Raw genomic sequence first — 27,313 nt, forward strand, 5'->3', positions numbered from 1 at the left:
CGTTATAAAAAAAGCTAATTTATCTAAATCTAATTTTGTCCAAATTATACGTCCCACCATGCCTAGTGTTCTTGACCCTCACCGTAGTAAATAAAAAGTTACAAATGTTCACTACAACACACACACATTCGTATTTTTAGAGTAAAACGTGAAAACCCCACCACCGGCCATCCAGACCGCGTGGCACATAAACTCACACCTCACTTTTCTTTCACCGGACGCCCACCAAGGTTCGCTTTGGTAGTCTTAGCAGGACAGGTACCCTTAAAAACAGTGTACGACACGACCTTTGCAGATGTGGTCTTTCGGGAGCGAGAGAGTGAAATATAGTGGTAAGCCGTTTAGAAGCCGTTTACAGTACATTATGAGTAGAGCAGCTCATATTTAGTTAAAATGGGAAACGTTAGGGAAGATCAACCACCATGCTTGAATCATCCCAGCCGGCGAAGGGGTTTTGCCAGAGAGAGTATCTACGAATTTAGAAACCCGTCGGCTATAAATAACCAGGAGTCAGACGGGGCGTGGAGCGCGGAGTGTTATGGTCGGATGTTTGTTTGTGATGGAAATTAGATCCGACAGCCCTTTTTCCCACCCCGCGCGCGAAGCGTCTGGTGCGACATGGCTGTGTACGGTTAAGGTATACCATGTTTTTGGTCCGCAAACCGCAAACCGGTAGACACGGTTCGTCGGTCAGCACGAGTGTAATCGGAAGCAGGTCCGGAAACTGTTCACCTTTCATGTTACGGAGCAGTGCTCGCGTGGCGAAGTACATTGCCCGGAACAGCTGGAACGGTATTACGCGATGTTTAGATGATTAGTCACTCGATGTCAAAGCGTGCAGGCACCGGTGGGAAATATCGGGCCAGCATGTGGATTAATTTCTAGTGGTTCTGTGTGAACTTCTAATTTGAGAAGATAAAGAAAAGTTCGGGAGAATAGTCTGTTTTCTTAATCTCGTGGGAATGTGATGATATTATGGAAGATTAGATTGCAATCCAAAGTCCGGTGGGAGATTTGGATTTGATAGTCTGTATCAATTTGAAATCGTGCCTTCGTCAGGATTCAGGATCGGGATACTTGTAGCTTCATGGTTAATGGTTTCAAAATTAAAAAATAAAATATTGTATTTCGTTTGATCTAAACAGTCAAGATGGCCTTAAAAAAAAATATTGTGCTTTACCTTTTCCTGTTCATCACATTATGCAACTACGTGATGCATGGTCGGCCGATTCCTGTTAACACTGATTTATGGAGGGGTCAGTGTTGGCATTCTTCACACGGCAGCACCGGTGATCAACAGGGGTATTGAAATTAACCCAGAAAAGTGTAAAATAAAGTTATAGAAAGCCAGAAATGGCAGGCCGAAACTTCTCGAGGTTATAATGCGAAAGAAGAAAGAGAAGCTGTACAGATAGGTGATCGCACCTTTGATGGCATTCAAAACTTTACCTATAACACAGACTAACCTTACAGTCTAACAACCGATCTTACTGATAAGAGGTTTTATCTCCTGATAAGTATGTTAGTAATTGTTTGGCCAGTGATGCGGGTTGATTAGCAAAGTCAGTAATGTCCAAGTCAGAGCAAAATCATAGCATCGTACTTATTTGTCTAAAAAACTTTTATTTACAATAGTTTCGATCGTTCCTCCAAAATACACGAAGTCCCATACCGGTTTAAACGTTCATCTCACGATACTAAGCATTTTTTGGCGTATTCTCTTTTTATTTACTCCGAATGTTCGGACAGTTTTAGGAAGATATTTCATCGTCGAAATACTCTGTAAGTTCAATTAATCATGAAAAAACTTCAAAATTCACTAATTCTTTAATTCGTTTTGGTCCAATGAAATCCATGGTAATTCTAAATAATGAAGACACACATTAGCAGGCAGACAGTTTGTGTGGACATAATCACTTGTTCCTGATGCAAATAACAATCTTACACATATTCGGACAAGGGAAAGGAAAAGTAATTCAGTAATCCAGCTGTTTCTACATCACGTGTGCTTAAAAGAACGCGAAAGAACAGTAGTGTGTTCTTTCTCAGTAAACCCTTAAAACGAGTGTCCTTAAACGAAGACATGAAAAAGCAAAACATAAACTTGCTGGAACCATGCCAGATCGGTTGCCAGACAGAAGTAATCAACAATTTGTTCTATAATGTAATTTTTCTGCAGCGCTTTCTTTCTGTTCTGCTATCTCAAACTATCGTCTTTATCTTTTTCAAACACATTCCAACGAAGGATTATACATTTCATAGAAACAGCATGAACAGTATGAATCCTAATCACTTTTGCGCTGAGAGAGGAAACTGTTGAGCTAATCGAATCGATGGTAATTGTGCATGCATTTCGAGAGCTGCCTCTTCGAAGGTGTCGAATCACAAATTAATCCTTCTGCCACGGCACTCTCGGATCTTTCATTCAAATGAGCACGTTTTAATGTGCTGCATCGGTGGTGAGCATGCTTAACGCTAGTGGAGCGAATCTACTGACAGCTAAGCACACGCTCACAAATGATATCATGATGTTGCTTCTCATTACTGATCGGTTCACGTTCCGGTCGGTTCACGACCAAGTCGAAGAAGCTAGGAAGGAACCTCAGAATTCAAGAAAATCCATCTCACCTAGCGCTCGTCAGACACGAACGCATCAATGCCCGAGTTGATGCCAATTAGTATTCACCAGCCGCCTGCTACAGAGAACGAGAGTTGGGATGGAAATCTGCAAACCGGATCCCAGCACCATGGACCCGTGAAACGTAATCTAAATATTGAAGCCAAGATGCGGCCAAAAGAGTAGGGGCGGATGTTTCGGAAAACGAGCCATGTGCCCTTTTACCCTAATCAGTGCTGTTCATTCTTGAGTTTCGTTTCGCCATTTTTAAACGAGATCAGTAGAGCCAACAGTTTGGCGGCGATGATTCGGCGTTACTGATGTTGCTGCTTCTACTGCCTAAGGGATATCCTAAAGCCTCGACAGACTTTTGACTCAACTCTCAGCCGTACAGAAAGGAACCGAATGCGCTCCGTGATGTTTTGTTGGGCAAGGATGCCTTCGAATACTAAATGCAAGCATGGGATCAGAGCAAAAGAGGAAGAAATCGATTCCCGTCGGTCTAAAATGCTGAAGAAGGTTGCGGCAGTTTGTTTGCAAAATAGAGTATTTTTTTGTTGTTGGGGAGATAGGATTAGTATAGCTAGAATCAACAGCTTCTTGAACGTACATTGGCCATTCAGCTTTGAAGTGATGAACATGCCAGAAACCGATTGGTGACTGTGCATTGATTGTAGTTTTTACAGCATAAATTTAATTTCGATTGTGTTTATTTTAAATGCGTACAGCAATTATTGTAATTGTCCCTGACAAACTGATTCCTTCAATTTCTTTTTCAAAATTTAAGGAGTGATGCTCTTTTTGTAATAAAATCACTGAAAAATATTTGACATTCACCAAACATTGTACGAAAGACCATCACATACAGGACATAGGACAGGTGAAACAGCTGATAGAACAGACACAACACTGACGTCACTACAAACGAAAAGTCAACATTTGTGTCCGTTTGGTAAATGGCACACCAACCGGCACGTCCGCTATTTGCGTATTGTTTTCAACATTTTCGAGGGTAATTAAACTTTCGTTAAAGGTAACGTGGCTTAAAAATAAAAAGGACAGATATATTCTACCACCACCAGCACTATTTCTAATCCATCGAACGAAAAAAAACAAAAACGTACCAAAGAGAAACGAAAGAACACTACATATTGTAGCTACTTTGTACCTGTTTTCTTGATGTCACTGACGATAATAAAGCGCTTTCCTAATTATTTTTAATTGAAAGAAATGCAAAGCCGGCGGGGACGAAGGGATGTAGTGCCGTCATCGAGCATTCGAGAGGTCGAGTCGCGTGGCAACAGATATGTGGCGCGAATGGCAAGCCCAGGGCCAGTTTTGATGTGTTTTGTGTGTTTGATAGTTTGAGCAGATAATTAAGCGCATTTCACAATTTGTTTCATTTCGAGCGACAAATTCAATGCCATGTGTGCATGTGTAAAGAAAGAGAGAGAACGAGAGCGAGATAGCGAAACGTCGAAGCGAGTTGTTTGCCATACCCATTTCCATCGTGCGGAAGTCGTAAACGAGTGCAGAGTTTAGGGCACACCATGAACGTGAAATTTTATTGCGTGTACGGTTGGTAGTTGTTATTGAAAAGCGTGGCGCACCATGGAATGCAAGCGGTTGGACGGTTGGAAAGCGGACATCGATTTGATTTTCCGTTCCAGCGGCAGAATTGTGCGCGTGTAGAACACATCCGGGAAGCGTTAGCGGTCGAAATAGGGCAGAAGCACCAGCGCAAGAAAGAGAGAGAGAGAGATAAAAGAAGAAAAAGAAGAAACATATAGATTCATTAATTTATTTAGTTTTATTTGATTGGGTCTACGGAATTGACATCTATCGATTGGAAACAACAATAACGACATACTGTCAAACAACTACGATTCCGTTCAGTGAAGAGCTGCTAGAACAGCCTAGAGGAATCCTATGGATATAAAACAAAACGATTGAATTATACTACAATAGAAGAAGGATAACGCAAACTGGATAGACAGTTTAAGTAACGATTAACAGCAAACGGGTTCGCTATCGAAAAGGGCTCACAGAGTAGCACTGACTCTTTTTCTAGGCACTATGGAATATGTCTAGACGACTAGTCTACAAAGGTTACCTCTAATCATGCAGCATCGAGCATTCGTCGATAAGAGTGTTTGAGCTCTCTGCATCGCACTGAAGCTATCCCACTCTGGTTGACTATTTTGTACTGTATTTCATCTTCTACTTAACCATACGACGACTACACACAACTTCTACGCCTGGTTCTAGGTGGCATGGGAACAAACGATAAAAATGTAATGAGCTTCAGCTCGTTGATGGTCACCCGGTTTGAGCGGGGTCCAACGAGTCCAAAACTCGAGCACAAAGAACCTTGCCATTGTTGACCGGGTGAGGCGGTAGTGCCCTACCGTTTTCATTGGCATTACCCCCGGGGAGCGATCTTGAACTTACAAATTGTTTAGCGCCCCAAAGAACCGTCCCACTTCAAGGCTTTCGTTGTACGAAACATCTCCGGGCGAGAAAGAGCGAGAGAGTGAGAGAGAAAGAGAGTGCGATGCTGAATGAGTGTGAAACAAGTGCCAAGTTTTGTGCAATGAGAAAGTCTGACGGGATAAAATTTTTTGGCATAGTTTTATGGGCGGCAATATTATTGTGACGTTTCGGTGGTGGTGATGGTGTGGAAAGGATAGTGGATCGGCATTACTGTGCGCGCTTTCTTTGCCGCTCGGTTTCCTGCCACAATTTATCATGTTTTAATGCTTTACTGCAGATGATACACAGAAACGATTGTTTTCGCTCGGTAATGAACTGGCGTTGGGAACTTGTTGCCGTGGAAGCCGGATTTTGTTCGTTTTGCAACAACTATTTATTTCTACTGGCACCAAGTCAAAGTGCTTCTTTGTTGAGAGTAGTAAGCGGCACTTCATTCACATTACTTGCGTTATCGTATGATTGACGCTAGCTATGTAATTTACGTAAAAAGTAGGTAAGTTCAAAGGTAAAATTTTGATAGTGAAAAGAGCATGCAGTGAGAAAAAGGTATTGAATTAGGTTTAATTTTTAGCCGCGGCCTAAGTAACGACGAAGTATTTAATTAAAAAATGGCTTTTTATCAAAGGAGGAGGAAATTTGGGAAGAAAAACCTAAGAAATTTCATGATAAAGATGCATTAGATTTCTAATTTTCTTTTCTTTATTTTCCACTACTGTTCCAATGTTGGAGTACGATAAGAAAGCATCGGACGCCGAAAACAACCAGGCGTCTCCATTTGACTGCAAACAATATTTTCGATTTTAATTTTGGCTAAAATCTGAAAAGATGCCCCAATTACAATAAAATTTAAATTAAATCAAGTACAATCTAATTGTTATTTTTTCTTATAGTTATAGTCTTAGAAAGATCTGTCTACCTTTGGAAGTTCCACTTAGTGTAAAAGAAGCACCTATTCAGCCGCTAATTAGTTTGCTCGTACGTTTCTTTTGTTATTATGTTAACAAAACAAAAATTATACGAATTTAATCCTCTTGTTTTTTATCATCATGCAAAGTAAAAATGAATTGGAAAATCGTGCTTTTCATGAAACAACTTGAGAAGTGATAAATCAAAACTCATTCATCTGCGTTCAATATCGTGGGCCACAGTTTAAGTCACTTTTTTACTGTCTTACGCTTTTTGAGAAAATGTTGCCGATCCCTGCTTTGGTCCACTAAATGAACAGTACCATGCGTCTCCATTTATACGCGGTTGTGAAACTGTTATATTTTGTAAAGTTCACAAAACAAACTTTTCAGATAATTTTGCTCGACCTCTTGGTATCGTAATGAAAGACTGTTTTATCAAAAGTGCTTTGAGGAGCTTTGGAATATTTGTTTCTTTCGCTTCTCGCCTCTCTCGCTCTTGCTCTTTTCTTTATAATAACTTAAAACTGATTTTTTATATATCATTATGTAGTATTCTATTATCATTAAAGTGCACTTATTTTAGTATTCAAACACCTCACAGTTGTAAAGTTACACCTCCAAACCTTCCTGTTCGGGAAATATTTTTTTTACAATGATAAGCAGTCACACTGGATAACGCAATTTATGGTGTCTTCCACCTAAATTCACCCGTGCCCTCCAAGCGCAGGACAAATTGTTACTCCGAAATCCGTCGGCCCAGATGAGAAATGAATGTAACGAAAATGCGATTACCGTATTTTTTTCCTAGCTCCCTTGCTCACGCACAGCGGGAAGAAACTTAAGAAACAAATTAAATTTAAGCAAGCAGCCTACAAACACTTCATTAGATCTACCGGACAAAAGGGAAGGAAACATCAGTGAACGGTGTACACTTTTTTACTCATCAGCTAGAAAGAGACAAACGTTGGAGGAAACGTATAAACATGAAAAGCCAAACATTTTTCACCATCTTTCTTGCATCGTTTCCCCGGAGGCAAGCGTTTCCCGGTGGCGACAAAAGATATTTTTGTGTGTGTTGGTTGCTGTCCTTTTCGTTTTTTTTTTCACCACGTTGGCAAGTATCTCATCTTTTCATGGCACCATCGGGTCATGAATTTAGATTCACGATCAAGGTCGGTTGGAACAAAAGCCTACGTTCCGTTCCCGAATTACCTCACGTTGGCACGCCCGCGAATCGAGGACATTGCCGCCTCAATGTGCTGGACAAAATCATTAAAACTGATATTTTATGGACGCTCATAAATTTTCGCTCTCCAGTGAAGTGTGCTGTGGAAGCTAGTTTCGTGTTTGAAAGCATTCCCATTTTTTGTTCGTTTTTCTTTGCCACTGACAGCTAATTGTTGAAAAATGCAAATAAAAATAAAACATTTTATGGGCAGCCGCAAACTGTTGGAAAAATATTTTAAAATGTAGGATTCAAACAGAGTGGTTAGAGAAAAGAAAGCAAAACACCATGACAAAACTACTAGAAAGGATCGCGCGACACCCGGGCATAGGATGACAGATAAAAATACTTATTCGATTATGAATCGACAAATCCGTCGCGTAGAGCTTCTACGGTTACGGCCAGCCAGTACAAGGTTATCGGAAAATGCTTTTATTCCACCTTGATACCTTTTACGCTGAAAATGTTGTGAAGCATCATGATGACAATTTTCTGAGCGTATCGATCCAACATTAACCATTTCGGCATTCGGTGCATTTGGACGCGAGAGCAAATCGTTTGCAAAGGTTGGCGTTGGAGACACAAAGAAAGCAAATGTAAAACCTTTATTTTAAGCTTTTTAACAGCAACACAAATAAAATTTAATCCTTCGGCTCTAGTCGAAACTAGTTGCCGCAACTGCATGGGAGAAATGAATGTATCCTTATAGTTTAATGTCTTTATAGGCGCACAACTGCAACACCGGCAAAATTCCTCCAGAAAATCGTGGTTTATCGTGCACGAACGTTCTGTTGTTTAGCGTAGCAAATAGAAAAAAAAAATAGAAATCAACTTCAGCGCTCTTAAGCCGGCATGAAATGGTAAACTCTTTTGGCATCCCATTTTTTACGAGCACACCATACCGAGTTGAATGTTTTTTTTTTTTTGTGCCATAGTGGGGGCCTGCCTGTGAAGTAAAGTTATTTTTCTGTAAAAGTTTTTCATTTTAAGCTTGCCGGTTGCCGGTTACACGGACGGAAGTGAAACTAACTTCTTGTCCCGTTGCAGTTACTTGGCCAAGTTCGGTATTTTTGCAACATGATTTATACTTCCTGGAAATTCTGTTCCCGATCAAAGGCACTGTTTTTGGAGCAGCTAGCTGTAAAAGTTAATACACGAATTGAAGAAATTTTTTTGATGAGGAAAACGGAGAGCAAGACATATGTTTACGATGTCTCTACAGTCCGAGTTTAATCATCGGAATTTTATTGACCGTCATAAAAGAAGCAACAATAACAAGAGTCAAAGCCAAAGAAAGGTTTTATGAGGTTTTGCCTTCTGTACTAGGAAAAAAAATTCAACGAGAGAAAAACGGTGGTATTAAACACTAATCTGTTGATTAGACAAAAACAGGGTTAGAATTTTCAAATCTGATACACCAGAATCCTTTACGACCTCGGTACTGAAATGTGTTGTTCAGAATCAGCTGACTCTACCGACAAGGATAGTCTTTACGCTAGGGGGTACAATACCTGCCCACGGTGCAGCCACGGTGCATCGTTTTCCCGGAAACCGAAGCTATACAGACAGCAACGGACCCAGGAACTAACCGGCGTTCTGCAGAACCGGTATCGTTGCTCTGGACCAGAACGAATACGGAACAAGCGTTCCTTCCTGCCTGCGAGCCTAAAATATCTGCAATGCGTCAGACACGAGCCGGTCGGTGAAAAGGCACCGACCGGGGGCCAACGGACCCAATAAAATGAGCCCGGGCGAGCGAGTGAGTGAGCGTAAGTGTTTGTGTGTGCGAGAGCAACCCACACAGACTGGTCCCCAGTTTTTGGCGGTTAAAATGCCAATCCACTACAAAAGGTGCCACGCAGCGTGGTTTGGTAACGTCCGGAGCCGAGTGAGCGAAGCGTGAGCAAGAGAGCCCGAGATGATTTTCACACGGTGTGCGAACAAATCTTTCTCACCCGGCTCGCATTGGTTGCCATCTCGAGAGTGGCTCTGTGGAGGTGTTGTTTTTTATGAGTGTGAGAAGAGTTGCCGGGTTGCGTTGGAAAATCGAAAGAAGGCTTCTGAGAGAAGGAAAAGAAATAGAAAACAACACACAGTGCAATTCAAAGACGCAACAGCGAAAAGGACGATCCGACCTGAGCGACGATCCTCGAAACCGTTTCCGACCGTTTCGGAAGGATGGGAAAGAAAAAGTCATAAATTTGATTATAAATATGCATGCACTGGGTTGCTGTTGTGATGAGACAAGGCAAGCGAAAGGAAAAACAAAGCAAAGAGCTCACACCATCTCGCACCGCATGGCTGGATGTCGTGGTTGGTCTATGACAGTGGCAGGAGCGTATAGTGTCCCATATGGATAGCGATAGCTTAGAAGCGCGTAATCGCGTGTCTGTTGAGCGGAAGGAAGCACGTTTGCTACCATTTGCTACCGGCACTTGGAATGATGCTGGCATCTTTGAACGATGATTGAAGGATCGTTTGACAGATGAGTGAACGGAAGGATTTGAGTAGCAGAGGTTTTCGTTGGGGAAAAATGGAAAACTGTAGTAGACCGAACCGACGTGTGGTACACCGATTTAGCAACATTGTTCTTTGATGTTCGCAACGGAAACTGCTGGTTTGATGGTGCATGAGGAAGATAAATTTCCTTTTAGAATATTACGAAGAATGTAGTTGTTTACTTGTTTTGTACATGTAACAAATATTGCATTAAAATAATTTGTTTTAAAAATTGGGCAAGCCTAAGAAGTGTATTAATGCATTTTTCTCTCTGAAAATTATGTTGTAAAATTTATTTTATTATTATTATTATTTATTGAGTATTCCGGTCCGATGCCGTATTGTCACCACCGCATGTGGTAACTGTGAATTATATTTACCCAAAAAACACTATCAACAAAATTAACTAGGCATTTCCTCCTAGTTATTTGCCATATCCCGGGCAATGTAAAATTGTTAAAAAAATAAACGAAATTGGCCCAGAACTAAGAAACCTTATCCTGGACCTGGAAATATTAAAACTTTACAGGATTATACAGAATCCACTATATTACGCAATATTTCGACTTAATAGAATAATTTTCCAGAAGCTGGATAAGTCTTAAAAAGCTGTCTTAAAATATTTCCGGTTGATTAATCGTCAATTGGATATCAAGTTCAAACTGTAGTTCAGGTCACACGACAAGAGTTTTCACTTTTTACACAATGAGCGATTTTGATATAACTTACAATTTATGCAATCTACTTTTGAGAATTCACGTTTGCATCTGCTACTTGAATTTTTATACTTGAATTTTGTCTTGAGAAACACTGTTTTACTTTCGACTTGGAGACATGCATGATCTAAAAAAAACCCTCAAGAGCCCATTATTTACACACCGCGGCCGCACGAACGCAAGGACAATGGAGGAGCCGCTACAATGAGGGGCTCTAGGAGCTGTTGTGCAGAGAAAAAGAGTCGCCAGGCTACGGTGGTAGGGTCATGAGAATGACACCGAACGACCCGGCCTGTAAAGCCCTTTTAGGCTGCCTACATGGACAGAGGAGGCACTTTGATCCAAATTGAGATGGAGTGATGACATTGATGCGTTCACCAGAACCTTGATTGGAGCTAGACCTTGAGTGGTATCGAGGATTATGGGACAGGCCAAGACCGCGAAGCGGTTGTAGCGCCCGTTAAGTAAGTAAGTAAGTCCGAGCTCCAGACTCTATGGACACTTTTAGAATGCACGATAAGTCAATAAGCTTAGTTACAGTCCAAGAAAAGCAAGGGGCAAGGGAGGTCGGTCCGTTGACCGCCCCAGCGGCGCCGGTCTTCACACGACAGGACCGGGGTTAAAATCCCATCTGGACTGCCTCCCGGTATGCAAAGCTGACTACTTTGCTACGTATAAAATCAAGCCACAGAAAGCCAGAAATAGCAGGCCGAGACCTTTCAAATTTGTTGTGCCAAGGAAGAAAAAGACGGACGGGGACTATACCCTGTGCCATAATTTTTCGGCGCCTTAATGCTTCTTGTTCCAATAATAAGCACCTAGACCGGTAAGAAGTGCAAACAGAATTTTAGTAATTCAATATTTTTCCGCATTAGTAATTATGTGTTATTCATCGAAAATCGAACAGTCGCTAGGATTTAATCACCACAAGAAACAAAAAAAGTCAGAAAGTTTGCGTTTACACCACCATGTGCCACTTTCTAGTTCTAAAAACGTTCCTTACTTTCAACTTAGCGTTTAATACAACAACACGCAAATGAGCTACCTAATTTATGCAGCAGAAAAAACACTGCGGTTCCATTAGCAGAATGACCTTAACAGAGTCATTTGGCGATGGTCATTTGAGGATCGTTTATGGGGCCAGTGTGACATTTAATTTCTTTGTTTTGGTTTCCATTCCAGCATTTTTTTGTTGTAATAACTTACGCTGACTATTTCTATCAGTGTGTGTTTGTGTATGCGTGAGTTTGACGGTTAAAGCAGAATCTAATTAGAACATCCATCGCCGGCCCAACGAGCCGTAATTCTGTGGACAAAAAAGGCCTGATTGCAGGAAATGAACCGGCAGTCCGATGATAGTAATCTATTTCGCTACAAGTTGCGAGATTTGCTTTCATGAGCTGGAAATAGCGTTTTGTTTGCAAAATTTAGACACACACCAGAAGAAAGCGTAAACCAAAAATGCTACCGTATTTCGCGCCCTAATTTGCAAGTCTGAACGTAGCGCATTAAGGCGAATGATGTCGCCGCTTTGCAGATGTCTCTTTGCTACTTTCTAATCATAATATTTCTCTGCCGGCCTTGACGGTATCTCGACGAACGGTGGCGGTAATGATAATCTGAAGCGAATTCCGCTGCTTGGGTAATGAACTCGAGCAAGCTGATAAGTTAATCCTAGAGCTGAGCGTTCACAGTTAATTATGCATGCAACGCCCACTGAAGAAATGCCTTTTTTTGTTTTACCTTACTCTCCCGAACCGGAGTTTTGTGCGGAGGAACTGTGCCATGGAGCTGTCGCCATTATTTATCACCATATTCGTGGCCGAACGCACAAAGTTACAAACCGTATCTTTATCACTTTTCTGCTTTTACCAGATGGTTAGCGAACATGTTTTAAAGTGCTACTGCTGTCATGTTTCAATAAGGTAAATAGAGTGACATTACACATCGGTTTCAATTTACCACTGCTTAGCATGATTTATGGTAACATTTTCTAGGAACACTCGTTCCTTGGAGACGGGAAGAACAAAAAAAGCAAAATTTTTTATCCAGCGCAAAAGCGGAAGGATAAATCGCACGATCGTTAGGGTCTGACAAACATCATTATTAAGTACTATAATTCAAGCCGGCTCGCAGCGTTTATCTTCAAGCCCATAGCTACAAGTCAGTTGGGAACCTTCTCAAAAGAAACTGGAATGTTTGCTCATGCATTAACACGCATGCATCCAAAAATCGAAGCTCAACACAAATTTATTCCACCGCTAAAGCCAAAATCGTTGTACCGTGCGGTAGGGCTTTGAAAATAATAAAACAAAGCAAAATATGACCATGGATTGGTTTGAACGTAGGAACGAACGCAGAAACTCTTGAAATTGTGAGCTCCTTTTGGTTTTGGAGCTTGAAGGAAAGAATGTCTGTTTTTGGCAGAGGGAAAGAAATGAAATTGTGCACAACGTGAGAGATCGTTTCCGACCGTGGATTCGGTAGGGCACGAACAAAGGCTCAATAAAGAAAGCAATTATCGTGATTAATAGTTATAAGTACGAGCAACAATAACGAAGGCGGTTTGCACCATGTGGATCGAATTATTGTTGAACAATGTGAATCCCTGCAGTTTGAGGTTTGTTTGGTATCGCAATATAAAAGTTAAATGTTGATTCTTATTGGCCTGCGGTTACGAGCCGGGACTTGTGGAGGTTTACAGTAGAAGCAAGGGAACCTTTTAGGTCTCGAGCACATCAAGACGAGAATTCCCTTCGGTTGAAATATCGACAACTCATAAACTATAAGGTCTCTTAGTAGATGAGACTACGTCGACGATTAGATCTACATTTAGATAGGCTGACGAGGGCCCTTTAACGACAATATCTCTTGGTGCATGAGCCCTCTTCAGAGAAAAAATATATTTTAATTTATTTATTTGTCAATTCATTGTATGCCTTGAGGGCCTGCCTGTACAATAGCGTCAATCTCAGCATAATATAGGCAGACATAATATCGACAAATAGGGTAGGAAAGAGATAGATTAAGATGAGATGGACAGTTCACGGGAATGGAAAGTAGCGAAGAATATATTGTAGTCAAAAAAATCACCCATGGAATTAAATTCCGAGAGCCGCGCAATCATGGGTCATTAGGGGTTAACTCCGTGCATCGCAAAGTTGTGTGGTGGGTTCGGTGGGTGTAGGAAGTGCCTGATTGCGATTCTGATAAATTCCACTGGACCTATCCGTAGAGGTGACACAGGCATAGTCCAGAATAGGATGGACTCAGCATCAATATACGCTCTCAAGCGCAGCGGCGGATCACGGACCTCAGAAGCCCTGCGGGTGATGAGGCCCAATACCTTGTGGGCCGGCTTGAGGTCTGAATCGATATGTGAGACAGAAAATAGGTTGTTATGAAGCTGCTAGATGGGAGAGCGGCATTGCATTAGCAACAGTAACATTGGTAGATGAGGCTTGGACAAACCGGCCCCTTTTATGTTGGATATGTTGGATAAGACTCACTGGAGTAAGCGGTCTCTTGACAAATGGGCTAATATCTTCTTCTTCTTCTTCTTTGGCACTGCAACATCGAGAGGGCTCGGCCTACCACCATTTCTGGCTTTCTGTGACTTAATTTTAACCGTAGTAAAGTAGCCAGCCCTACGTATAATACCAAGAAATATAGACCATAATATCATAATATCAGGAAAATCAGTGTTTTTTACATCCAACAGAATAAAATTGAACGTCAACGTTGAACGTGGGTTTATTTCAGCATTAAAGCCGCCAATCAGAATCAATCAAATAAACCGCACAATAGTGTCCTGAGGGTCTCTCTCAGCCGTTTTTCTTCCAATATCTAGTTCATTGACACGAGTGTAGAACAAGCGTGAATAGAAGTTCACGATAGCGAAAGCCCAAACCTCTCCACCATCGACTAACAAACGATCAACTAGCGTGCCACATTTCTTCTTATCAAGTTGCATTACACGACCTTTTCGTCGAGACGTACGAGCCGACCGTTCGTGGTGGTTGCGAACGGACCATCGAGGCCGTTTCATTGCGTATGTTGCCGTCGCCAAAATTTTCCCGTAACCTTCAATTCGCAGCACCGTGAAACAGCCTCGAACACGGTGCTCTGCCCGTTGTGCGAGCCATAACCATCGTTTGTTCGTTCCGTTTGGGACCATTTATGATGCTTAAGACGACGGCCGGTTCGTTCTGTTGAAAATGGTTGAGTGATTTTTCGTACCACCCCGTGGCTTACGGTTATGACTTCGAGCGGAACCATCATTACTTATTACCAGGGCGTTCGGAAAGCTACCGTCACCGCCGTCAGCAGATTGTAGCCAGCTTCATTATGATTTCCTTCCAATGGGTTTCGATCTGGGAACGGTTTCCTTTTATCTGGTAGAATGACGGTACCGCTGCAGGAATATTGTTCTGACCTAGCACTTTTCTGTCTTCCCTGTTCTTTGCGGTCTTCTGTTGGTGAGAAATTATGCTTTTACGATCAATTCTGACTTCTTTACGTATGATGTTTCCGGACAGATAAAAAGCCAATAGAAATAAAATAAACTAAAGGCAGCTGGCTTTTCCAAAAGTGACTTTTTTTTTTCTTTAAAACCTTTCATTCAATTCTTAATTCGATATGACAAATCCTGTATTTTGAAATAAAACTTAAGGTCAGGTTTTGCCCCTCGAAGTTACTTGTTCCAAAGCTAACGGAGTGAAAATTTTCGCTCTTGAATCAAAGGGAATCATCGAAATAGAATTTCTTGAGTGCTTTGGGACGAACCCAGGGAGATTGTCTTATTCAACTGTCCCTTAGGGAGCTCATTTGCATATAAGAATAAGAAATGAAATTTTTCCCTCAGGAGTACATGTTTACAGTCTTATCTTCTGCGTTGCAGTCGTCGGTTTGGGGTGTTTTTCAAGAGTAAACTTATTTGTACATTTATAATAAGGAATTTTAAACAGTTTAGACAGTCTTTGAAGAACTGGTTTCGGGTGGATTGATACATTCAAATTGACTTAAAATGGTAGATCAATGTTATGTTTAAAATTTGTTCTAAAAATTTAAGTAAACAAGTATGAGCCGCCATACTGAAATTATAAATAAATGAATAAGTATTAGTAAAAATGAAAGAATTTGTGTGAATTATGACACTCACTAACATGAGCCACACCGTACAGCAGCTAATCATTGTTTAACACATCACACCGCTAATGCACAAACAGTGGCAACGAAGAAAAACAGCTATCAAAACTGCATCACGCAGAGTATGGCCAACTTATAAAGTGCATTGATTGAATGTGGTCCATGTTGTCCCGAATGTGTTTTCGACGCTGCTATGAAATATGTCTCTAATGGGCTGTACGAATGGATGTACAAAGCGGGCACAAACTCCACTTAAGAAAACTTCTCTTCGTATGTGCTACGCTCGCATGTGTATTGAAAACCATGTTTTCAAACATCGAACCATTTGGCAGAGACAAGTTTGGTAAACGTGCCAACAATGGCGAGCATCCGCTGATAAGAATTTGATGAAATAAAACTCACATTTCTTTCCACAGAACACACCTGCCTGTGGTTTTTGGGGATGTGTGTGTGTGTCTTTTTGCGACAAGGTGGTCTTTTAATCGATTTGCCCGACACGTTTTTGGCCGGATGCTAACAAAATTTACCATTTCCGTCGGTTCTTTGTCGGCTTTCTAACTTTCTTTTCATCCCGTTTAAAAATGATGGCGCTGAACAGAAAAGGGCTTAAAACATTTCAAGCCAAACCACTTTCAAGTTGTTTTTGTGCATGTACTTGTTCAATGAAGCACACTACGCTGGGAGGGGTTCTTTTGTGATTTTGTGGGACACGAGTATCTTTGATGTATTTCGTTTTATGACAGAAAAATATTAAGTGCTGGCAAACATGTGGTGAGAATTTATAGATGATGTTGCATACTCGACATTGAGTAATTCGAGTTTTGAACTCTACTCGTACATATTCCTTTTACACAAAATAATTACCCTTAGTGAAGAGTAGTGGACTTGGCTCACTTATGGAAACTGCAGCGAATATTTGGTAGAGATTTTTTGTTCAAAGCAGCGAAGAATGCAAACTTTATGTGAAAATTTGTGTTTGTTGATCAGTAAATTATGGTAAATTGGTTTCGGCGATCGATATTGCTCTTGTAGTGGAACATCCTTGACATGATTTAGTAGTTTGAGTGAAAAGCAAATGGCAGATTTCTGAGCGGTCTTAACTGTGTTACGAAAGAGCTCTTACAGAAGCGTCTGACGTGTCAGCTAAGGAATGCATGAGCTAACGACTCGAATAAATCGAGAGAAGAAATGACAAAAGTAACCAAAGTGCATGTCCCATTAATATTTAAATGTGAATGGACGGCTCAAGCCACTGGGAATTCAATTGCAGCTGGACATACCAGAGCGTAGAACGGAAGAAATAGCAGATAAGGAACGAAGCATACAAAATTACCAATAAAATGGAAAGAAGAATTAAGAACATTACATTATTATTCAGGTCTTTCGTTCCAGTAGAGGAGTTTGATTTGTATGTCTGGACCAATAGAAGACTTGCAATGTTGAGAGCAATTTAAGAGAAAAGAAAGTTGATGACAGCACATTATTCAGCAACCGTTAAATTACTAGCCTCAACAACTAGGAACGGTTCTTAGAGACCAGACAGCAAAAGCAAAAAAGCTAATGGTTGTAACAAGTTGATGTTGATCGCTGCAGCGCAACAAATACTCCAACTGCTAAAAGTGCTAACTGGGCGTATGTCTGTCGAGTACGATGTCTTTATAGTAAAAATGTCAATGCATAGCCCATTGCTAGGTAGTCATTTTGGAGCTGATTTTGACAGTTAGAGAGAAAAGTGTTTGCAAACAAGAGAGGTGCATCTGTAGCCGAATTTTGAATACGTCGTACGATTTATATATAAACATATCTTTCAGCTACCTACTGCAAACTTCGTTTATGTAGGATTTGGCCGTACGAAGCTAAAAACGTATTAGAACGTCCAAATCAAGAGTGGATACGGAGTTCTCCGAAGAATGGAAGGCTTCAGGCACTAAGGCTGGAGTCACTGCTCAGTCGAATACGACTACAACTTGCACAGACTTTGTATGGGATGTGACAGATGATGTCGGATGACAGTTTGACTGCACTATCTCAACTGTCAAATCCCATACAAATTTTCAAAGTGAGTTGAGAGAAGGTGTCGTAAAAAGGCCGTTTTGACACATGGAAAGAAGTAGAAGGTCAGCTCCAGTTTGACGTTTACTTGACCGCATCGAACCAGCTGGTTATATGTGTTGTTTATTATTCTCGAAGCAATAACATCATTACATGATTTGTTTTCTTCCATTCTGCTGTTCAATATCGTTCGGAAAGCTTAGATCAAGTGAAGAAATCAGGATATTGTAGTGTGTCAGTGCTATCTGAGGTTATTCTGTAATATATTTATTACTGTTTGAGGTGGTAACGATTCAGCGTCTATACGGACACGGCTTTGACTGTATCGGCGTCACAGGCGGAGCTGGTTTGCATCCCCGAACTATTGGTTGATCCGAGATATAGGATCGTTCCACTTTTTTGCCGATCTGCAAGCAAAAATTCATCAAGAGCACAGTAGATTGAGATCGCTTGCTTGACCAACAAAGAATAGTTGACCGCAGCTTGTTTATATTTCAGTCAAGTAAACGTCAAAATTTGTTTCAAGATGTCCGACCGAGAAATCGCAAGTTGAGAAATGTCGATTTGCTTTGGACAACTGTACCTCCTATATCCGTATACCTTGCTAGTCATACAAAATTTGCAAAGTGAGTTGAGAGGAGGTGTCAAATTTTGTATGACTAGCAAGGTATACGGATATAGGAGGTACAGTTGTCCAAAGCAAATCGACATTTCTCAACTTGACAGAGCAATTACGTAGGCATCGAGGGGAAAGGTATTGAGAAGAGAGGTGAAAGCGTCGAAAAGGGTGACGGTGGTAGTATCGGTTTTTAGGACAACATGTTATATGCTAAGATGAACAATAAACTAGCAAAATTGCTTGATATAAACAAACTCTGAAGCATGTCGACTTACATGGCGCCCTGTCAAATCGATAAAAAATCACCTTCTAAATATATACACCTTAATCACTAGTTATATACGAGTTCAGACTATAACCAAAAGTCGAAATCTTTTTTTTTATCCATTTATAGTCACTTAGCAATACGGCCAGCCCGTTATTTATAAATCAAATAAATCTGTTCATTTATAACATTCCTAAAAGTTAATTGTAAGCAAGACAAAGGACACGGCATGGCATTTTTTATAGTTTTTAACTGTTTTATACAATTAATCCAACGTTAAAGTTAATTTCTCCAACTTTCCTTTGACTGCAAATATTTCTACAGGATTTAACGATACTTATGATAGAATTACAGTAATTGACAAAAAATGAGCAAAAATTATCTCTGAATAATTGCATTTTCTTGTGCCGTCTGGAGCAGCACAATGCAAGTACAAGCGTGCAATGTAATGCTCTTTTGTAAGCTTAAAGTTCACCCGTGCAGAAATAATGCTTCTTTGTTGCTTCTCAATCATTCAGTTTAACCCTGGACGGAAGTACACGGCGTGGGAAACAATTTCCTTTGACTTTTTTTCTGATCCGATTTGCATTCCGCGTGGAGAGGGCAAAGGCGCCCGTAACCACGTGACAGGTAATTTCCGTGAAACGTTTTGCTCCATTCATTACATGCTTTGGAAATGGTTTCCTTTTTTTTCTTTCGAGCACTCGTATATCGACCATTCGGCTTAAATAAAAAAAACCGATTCTTTTTTTCTTTCCATGTATCACCGCCAGCAAGTTGGACGTTACATACATTCGCCTATGCTCTCTTCTGGCCGATGAAGCACGTTCAAGCTTAATTTACAGCAGGCAAAAAGTGAACAACAACCACCGACGGTAACGAGCAGGTCGGTGTCCGGTTAAGGGGCGACGCTCTTACACTTACCAACTTCCGCTACCGGAATGTGCCACTGGCGTAGGGTAACGATCGGAAGCCAAAAGGGGTTAACCGGCAACCGCTTCCGTAATTGATCCTCAACGAAACGAAATTGCTAACGACCGACGCTTGGATCGAGCTTGCCAACGAAGGAATGATAATGTGCACTCGATACTTCCGGTGGAGAAATAGTGAAGAAGCGACTCACCGTTAGGTTAACCCATGCCCGAAGCTATTTTTGCTGCCTTTCTTTGCCATTCCAAAGAGGCAGCGCCCCCCTGAACGGTGGCACCTTTTCGAGCACTAGATTCTTCCGCCAGGAATACTCTCCTTAAGGAAGGGCAGGACATAATTGTAACTCCTTTGACCCGACCCGACTTTCGTTCCTCTGTTTTCGTTTTAGCAAAGTAATGTTTACACCCAGTAAGTAAATGCACACTAACGTAATCCCTTGGATTGCATCGCCCTGCTCCTAAGACGACGTCGACCAACTATTCGCTGCCCGGAAGAAGCCAATGAAATGGTAAGGAACCGAGGAAGCCTTTTCCAGATGGAGGCCAATCGTCGTGGCCAACGGCACTTAGGCGAAAGTGCGAAAGGTTGCCTGGGAAATTGAATTAGGCCCCTTGCTCGCTCTGGTCGTCTTCGTGACGAGGGTCGCAATGGTCGGTAATTAATTGGTACACGCACCGTAGGCCCTTCGATGGAGTAAATCGGTCCGCAAAGGCAAACACAAAAAGAAAATCTAATGGTAAAGAAACACAGTGGCACACTAAAAACCTGGAATCAGATAGAGGGAAAAACGGAAAAGCCATTCAAACGGTAGCATATCATTTACTACTTAGTAAGGACAGCTCGTCGGTTGGTTCGGAACGGTTTCTTCAGACGAAAGGAACAAAAAATCTACAAATTTGATGCCAGCCGTCCAATCAGCCCAATTGGATACACCGAGAGGGTGATGAACTGAAAGGTAATAATGAAATCATTCATCACTACTGGCACGAAAATATTTACGAAACTATCTATGATCTACTTTCCAGCTGGGTGGTTGATGGTAGAGCTTCAGGCAATGTCTTAGGACGACATGGCAACCACAAAACCGGTAGCTTTCAGTTTATGACGTAATGTGATGCATTAATTGATAGATATCTTATCAAATGCGAAATCATAGGGACAGGTTATTGCGACTGGGAGATGTGTCATTTCTAATATCCTCATCTCATTTATTTTTGTGCTTATCCTTAGATTTTTTGACGTTGTTCCCATAATTTGTTGTTTTTGTTTCGAGACTTTTTGACGAGATAGGATAAATCCGTCAATCGGGTTAAAAGCCCATAAATCGTATCAGAATTTCTTGACTTGAATAGGAGTCAAGATGAGACATGATACCGGTACCTTCTTTTTAGCAACTGAGACCGCCACCAACAATTCAAGATTTGCCGATTTTGCCAGACACCGGCTAATGTATTTAAATTTCCAACTGAAATAATCGTCATTGAAATCACACATGAATATAATGGTCTGATTATTTTCGTTGTGATTATCGAATAAAAACTTACGAATCTAAAGAACTGCAAAAAACACCAATAGCTCAGGTAAATGGAATTTTCATAGCAGTGTGATAAATTATGCTTCCACCATTCAACTTGTCACCTTCTTATTTCTCGCCATTGTTTTATTCAGTGTGCTACCAGCAAATTCCATTCCACAGCAGCTTGGCACACATTCCACCAGCGGTAAAACCTTTCGCCGGATAACGTTTCCCAGACGGTAAGCTGGGTGTGGAAAATCTCAGCCCCAACCTTTTAGGTAAAGTCTTCGAGTACGAGGCTGTCGAAAGCAAACACTGGACAAGACAGACGGGGAAAAAATGGTTCGGTCACTTTTAGGCTTCTCTGTCACGGTGAACCTTGCGCTGAATGAAGATTAATGAAGTCTAGGGCGATGTGACAGTTGATTTCCTTGCTGTGAAGTAATCTGAATAAAAAAAGCTGCGTTTTAGCTGAGCGCTTTCTCGTGCTTTATCCCCCTAAACTAGCCCAATAATCGCGTTCCGTACATCTGATGGGTCTAATTAATTAATGATTCCACCGGTGTGTGACTTTTATTTGGAAATGAATGCAGAATAGCGTTTGGAGGGTTGTTTTTGTTGGTCCTCTCTGGGATCTAATTTATTCATTTCCAGATGTACAGACACAGCCGGTCGATTGGTCAATGGGGCTTTCGTATTTGATGCAGACAGGGAAGATAAGGTAGGTATTCAATATCGTCAAATTTGTACACCTGGATGACACACTATTTACCTTGGAGGTGGTGGCAATACTATGAATATTTTATTTGGGTTATGTTAAGTATTGGAATTTTATTTATAATTCTCTCTTGTACAATCGTAAGACACCACCTCAAGAGGAAATTTTCACACCAGAGCAGCAATCTTGAAGCCAGAACTGACAACAGCTATAATGGCAAAACCAAACATGTCAGATGTATCATAACCTTACATAACAAAGAAACAAGCGTAAAGTTGTGATAAGGATAGCTAAACCACCCAGTGGATTAATGTACACTGAACATATCAACGCGGCTAAACAATTCCGCCATAATCTCGTGCTAGTGTCTGTTACAAGCATGATTTTTACTCCCCGCTATCGATGCTTTTCATCGCTCACTTAATTCCACACCGCTGCCAAGCTTCGGGTGTTGCTTTAAAATAGAAACGCTCATCGTTGGCGTACGAGAGCATAGCAAAACATAGAACCATCAGGCGTCTCCATCGGGGCAATGCCACTGCTAGAGCATAGATGACATATCGTTGAGCAAACAATGGAGAAACACTGAAAACCAAAGAAAACTACTATACCACACAAAAAGAGACATTCCTTTTTTTTCTCCCTCGATGCATTACAAGTGGCAATGAACAAGCGAGGTGATGGAATAATAAAAGAACATAAGTGGAATTGAGTGTACGGTATGTAAGCGCAGTAAAGATATCTAGATAATGCTCAACAACATGCCACCCGCCACTTGTAAGTTCGCTCTTGAGCATCGAGTAAAGCCCCGATAGTGCGGTAGAACAATATTGGAATGAAGCATGAAAAACAATGCCGCTGCAAAGAGTTGATCATTCCTTTACCTTTCCAATGGTTCTTTCCGGCGTGTATGCTGGCGATGCACCTACTTGGGGCGTGTGTGCATCAAGCTTGCCACGGTTTTGTTCGCCGTGCAGCACACGTGGTTGTGCAACCTAAATCCCCTCAGAACAGTTGAATATGTTGTCGATTGGGTATTGTTTTTTACGTGGCTGTACAAGTGTACCGTGCACAAGAGGGAACCACTAGGGAAAAGTGTTTGGAACGGCTGTGAACTGATTTTAAATTTCTAGATAAATCCAATGCACTTCACTCTACAGGTAGCTCCGTGCCCTAAAAAAGCTTGATTAAGTAAAGTGCAATGGAACGGTTTTCCATTACCAAACACGCTTTTCGGAACGGCTTTCCAGGCACGCGTCTGCCGAACGTTGAATGGTAAATGAAAATTCCATTTGCACCACTTCCGTACATATGTTTTTCGTAGAACTGACTGAGTTGTGCCTCAGTCTGCGTAACGTAGCAGTAACATTCGTATGCTTTCGGGTGCGTACTTCATTAAGCATGCAGTTTATCCGTACGTGTGTGTTCTGAATTGTGCAAATGAATATTTAAAATTTGAACCGAGTGTCAACAGGATTGTACGTACGGAACGGTCACGTGCATACAATACATGTTCATTCATGTTGAGGCTAGATGTAATTGTTGAAATCATTAGGAAGTCTAATAAATTGCCGAATTTCCGAACACAAATTCATATTTCCATGGCTTTTCTTAATTTATTCTTAATGTGTTTAAAGGCATATTTTCTGCGTGTTGTACAGGGTGTCCAAGCTTAATTTCACAGTTCTATAGCATTAATAAGTTCTCTGCATCTCTAACGGCCTCGATCCGGCCCCGGAACTTGGAACAAGTCATGGCCTCTGTATTTCTACAAAAGGTCGCAAAACCGGGTATTACTTTTGTGACTAAATCCATTTTGGTATTGCTAGATGTTCTATCGGAAATCGCTTGATTCTCTTTCAACGTCACCATGAACAAACTAGTCCAAGGATCTCAGGTTCGGAGGCCTTTTTCCGGATTTTTTTTGACAGGAATGCATTAGTCTAACGCAGTTCGATCATCTGGTGGGCATCCTTCTTTCTCAAAACTCCCGTCAAAATGGTTGCATCTCATTGGATTTTGGATTGAATTTTAAGGTGTTTAATGAACACAGTGCAACTTTCATGATATCCCGGCCCTGCTTTTCGGCACTAATCATGATGTTGCACGAGATTTGTTTCTACAATTCGGTTGGGTTAAAAATTTATACACCACTTGAAAAATGTTCACCTGTTATACAACATTGGCTTCTGTTTGATTGCTTGTGTCGGCAATATGTCAAGGCAATCACGAAATATAAATAGACCCTAACTGTCAAATTTATCTTGAACACCCTTGTTTATATTTTCTGCGTGTTATCATTGTGAACATTATGATTATTAATTTAAATCTGCAACAAATCTCGAGGCCAAATTGACGTGGGGTAAAACAAATGCATTTGCTATGGTACCGCATTTAACAACGGCAATGACGGGAGCCTTAGTCTTTCCTAGAAGCTCAGCTCAGCTGATACGCCAACGATGGATGTGTCCGAAAAGAAACATGCACTTTTCATTGTCAAAGCATTGCAAACCAATGTCAGAAAGATCATAATATTCCGTGCATAGTTTCCAAATATTGAAAACCCCGGTTTAAAACATTTCATATCTTACACCAGCAAGAAAATAGCTCCAATGACCTTCACTGTATCTAAACTTCTACACTCGTGACCCACCTCCACATCGTTCGAAAGGTTCTCGCCTTTTGGGACGTAAATTTTCACCGCACGACTCCACCTTCGATATGCACGTCTGCCAAAAGAGATTTTGCTGTCGTCCCGGGTGGTAGAAACACAACATAAAGACACCAACATTTCACCAGACTTGAGTCCGGAGTCCGTTCTGCATCATCACCAGTGGGAAAAGACGTTTGTCAGCATTTCCATAATAAAATGAGCAAACTAGTAGCAACAACCCGCTGAGCATCGCTTGCAGCATTTCTGCTGATAAGGTTCGACCCATCGACCGAAAGCGATTGAGCGGTCGCTGATGGTCTTCCTTACCATTTGGCTCTTTTTCCATTATTTATCAAATGTTACATTTTGTTTCAAACCATCGATACCAATCGACTGCGGCACGATTGTTGCACGAAAACTGATTGAAAGAGCTTGCTTAATCTGTTCAGCGCTCCAGTTTTGAAATGGATAATTTATTATGCTTCGAAGGACGGAGCCCAATCAGCGTTCTTCTGCAAAAGTGAACGATGTTCTACCACTACTTGGGACACGGCCAATCATGATGCTAGGAAGCTAGAAAGAAGTAAGAATAGCGAACGCACATCTTCAGTTGCAGAACAATAGTACGAATGCTGTGCACTATTCAGTTTTGGGTAGTATCTGACCAATCCAAACGGTAAGTGGGTTCGAGGTGCTATCATTTGGGAAGGAGTGCGTTTTTTGTTAGCATCAAGATATGAATAGATATCATGTTCTTTATTATTATCGCTTCAAATGAGTGTCATCAACTCAATGAGTAAGTATAAGATTTTTTTTGGGGTGTTTTGACTTGGTTCATTGTGTAATTAGTAAATCAATACCAAATGTCAGTGTTGTTTTGATATTTTTTAAACTGTTGATTTGTTTCTCGAATAACAGTAAGGTTGTATATTTGTGTATTTGTATGAAAAAAATGCTCGTCTGCCACACGAAGCTTTTTACGCTGTCCCGTTAATTATGTTTTTTTTTTTATCAATTTTTCTCACAACGTTTCCTTTTTATTTCGCCCAAGAGTTTTTATCGTAGTTTGTTTTCGACCTTAATTGTTTTCGTTCTATACTGTTTTCTCAATTTTTCGATTTTTGGTAAAAGTTTTTAAAACATTTCTTTGAACAACAAAACAAATGTTTTAGACAATACGACATCTAACCGTAATAATAAATAAATAAATAAATAAATAAATAAAACAAAAGTTTAATTGAGAAGTTGAAAGTACGTACACAATCACAAGTAAAACTTATAAATGATGGCAACATACAACGTTAAAACCTAAGGCACAGAATTACATTTGTTGGTTGACCAATTCCTCTTGAAAAACAAGCAAACACTGACGGTGAATTCCTTTATTTCCTTCTTGACAGTCTCGTCTTCGTTTTCAGGTCAAGGGTTGTATATTTTCCGACGATGGATGATGTTTTTATTGAACAAACGTCTACAAACTTTATACATTCAAAAAAGACTAAAATATCTCGAAAATCGTCGGAAAACCATGGGACGAACCCAAATCGGCATAAAATCATGACAAAGCGCCAAACACCTCAGAATTCGTTCAAACAATTATAATATCATTAAGTAACATCATAAAACGGGAAGACTATCATCCTGTTAAGGGTAAAGTTTGTCAAAGAATCTTGTAGTGACCGGCCTCAAGACCTCACGAGCTTGTAAAGCCAAACAAAAAGAATAAGTTTTTATGTGAAGTTATATAGGATGCAGCTATGGATGAACTAGGGGAAAAATCGGAAAAAGCTGAACAAATTACTTTGGTTGTTCAAAAAAGGCCATAAAAAAGTATAAGCAAGTTTCAGAAAAAAATTGTATTTAAATAAATATTTGGAATTTTACATTACGTTCCTAATTTTAATGTATGCAAAACATGTTGGGTTAATCAATTATTTAACGCTAAGAGTTCTACATTTTACCACAGCGACCTTCAATTAGCTACCGATTATAACCATAGTACCATTTCTTCACTTTATCAATTATCCAGTACATTGTTATTATTTTTTGCACACAAATAAAAAAAAAATATTTATTTACTTCCCATTTTTCAGCTCGCTGTAAACAGGTGTTACAGCTGTCCATTAGCCTCAAAACTTTTTTTTATTACAACCGTTATCGTAAACAAACACCATCAACAGTACCGACCGACCAGGTACCCGGTTACAATGAGGTCATTCGCTTTTCACCGTTTCAAATAGGGTTGTTTTGAAAATTCCTCGTCTCACCTGCACCCCAGATTTGTCGGTGTTTGGCTAGGAAAACGGCGCAAAATTTACGATTCCGTGCCAGAGGTAAATTTGGCAGTACACTAGCTAATAGTAGTGGAGGAAAAGAAAACAAGAAGGAAACCAAGCGAAGTGGTAAGCATAAGCTGCCGGCTGGACAAAATTTACAAACAGTTCACGCTTGCTGTAATCCCAAACACGTGGGAATGTTTGTTGAATGCGCTACCAGGCGCCTCCATCACTTTTACAACGGCACATGCATACTATCACAATGTTTTTTGTTTTGTTTTTTTTTTTTGTTATCTTTTTCATTGCATTTCCGAGCGAAGTGTTGCAATGATTGTTTGAAGCAGTAGCGACGGAGAAAGCGACAATCCGTGTATTAAATATGTTGTGTGTCAGAAGCGAATAATGTAAAAAACGGATGAAATTCCATGAAATTTCAAGGGATTTGAAGGTTCTTTTCGCAATAAAAACGTAACATGCACGCTTTATATGTATTCTGCATGTAATTTTACTTCGTTTGCTTTTGTGTTACTATGCTTGCATTCGCAGTGTTCGTATGGTGAGTTTTTGCATTACTATTATATGTAAATTACAACTCTGGGTAGGAAGTCTCAACGGTATAGTCCTTACCCGTATTGAATTATTGTTCTCGAAGTGCAAAGCGTTGCACAGCAATTTTAT

At 40.6% G+C, this 27,313-nt stretch overlaps 1 protein-coding gene across 1 annotated transcript in view; it reads right to left on the reverse strand.

The window, feature by feature from the left end:
* Positions 1-656: 656 nt before the first annotated feature.
* The window catches only part of LOC118507422 (putative uncharacterized protein DDB_G0283051), a 32,796-nt gene continuing 6,139 nt past the window's right edge, over positions 657-27,313 (reverse strand). Inside the window, exons 3-4 of the mRNA XM_036045891.1 lie at positions 3,786-3,824; positions 657-784 (exon numbers count right to left, since the gene is read on the reverse strand). Of these exons, the coding sequence (XP_035901784.1) occupies positions 741-784; positions 3,786-3,824 (83 nt within the window). The 3' untranslated portion in view covers positions 657-740. The remainder of the gene's footprint in view (positions 785-3,785; positions 3,825-27,313) is intronic.

Source organism: Anopheles stephensi, chromosome 2, assembly GCF_013141755.1.
Source record: "Anopheles stephensi strain Indian chromosome 2, UCI_ANSTEP_V1.0, whole genome shotgun sequence".
Classification (NCBI taxonomy): domain Eukaryota; kingdom Metazoa; phylum Arthropoda; class Insecta; order Diptera; family Culicidae; genus Anopheles; species Anopheles stephensi.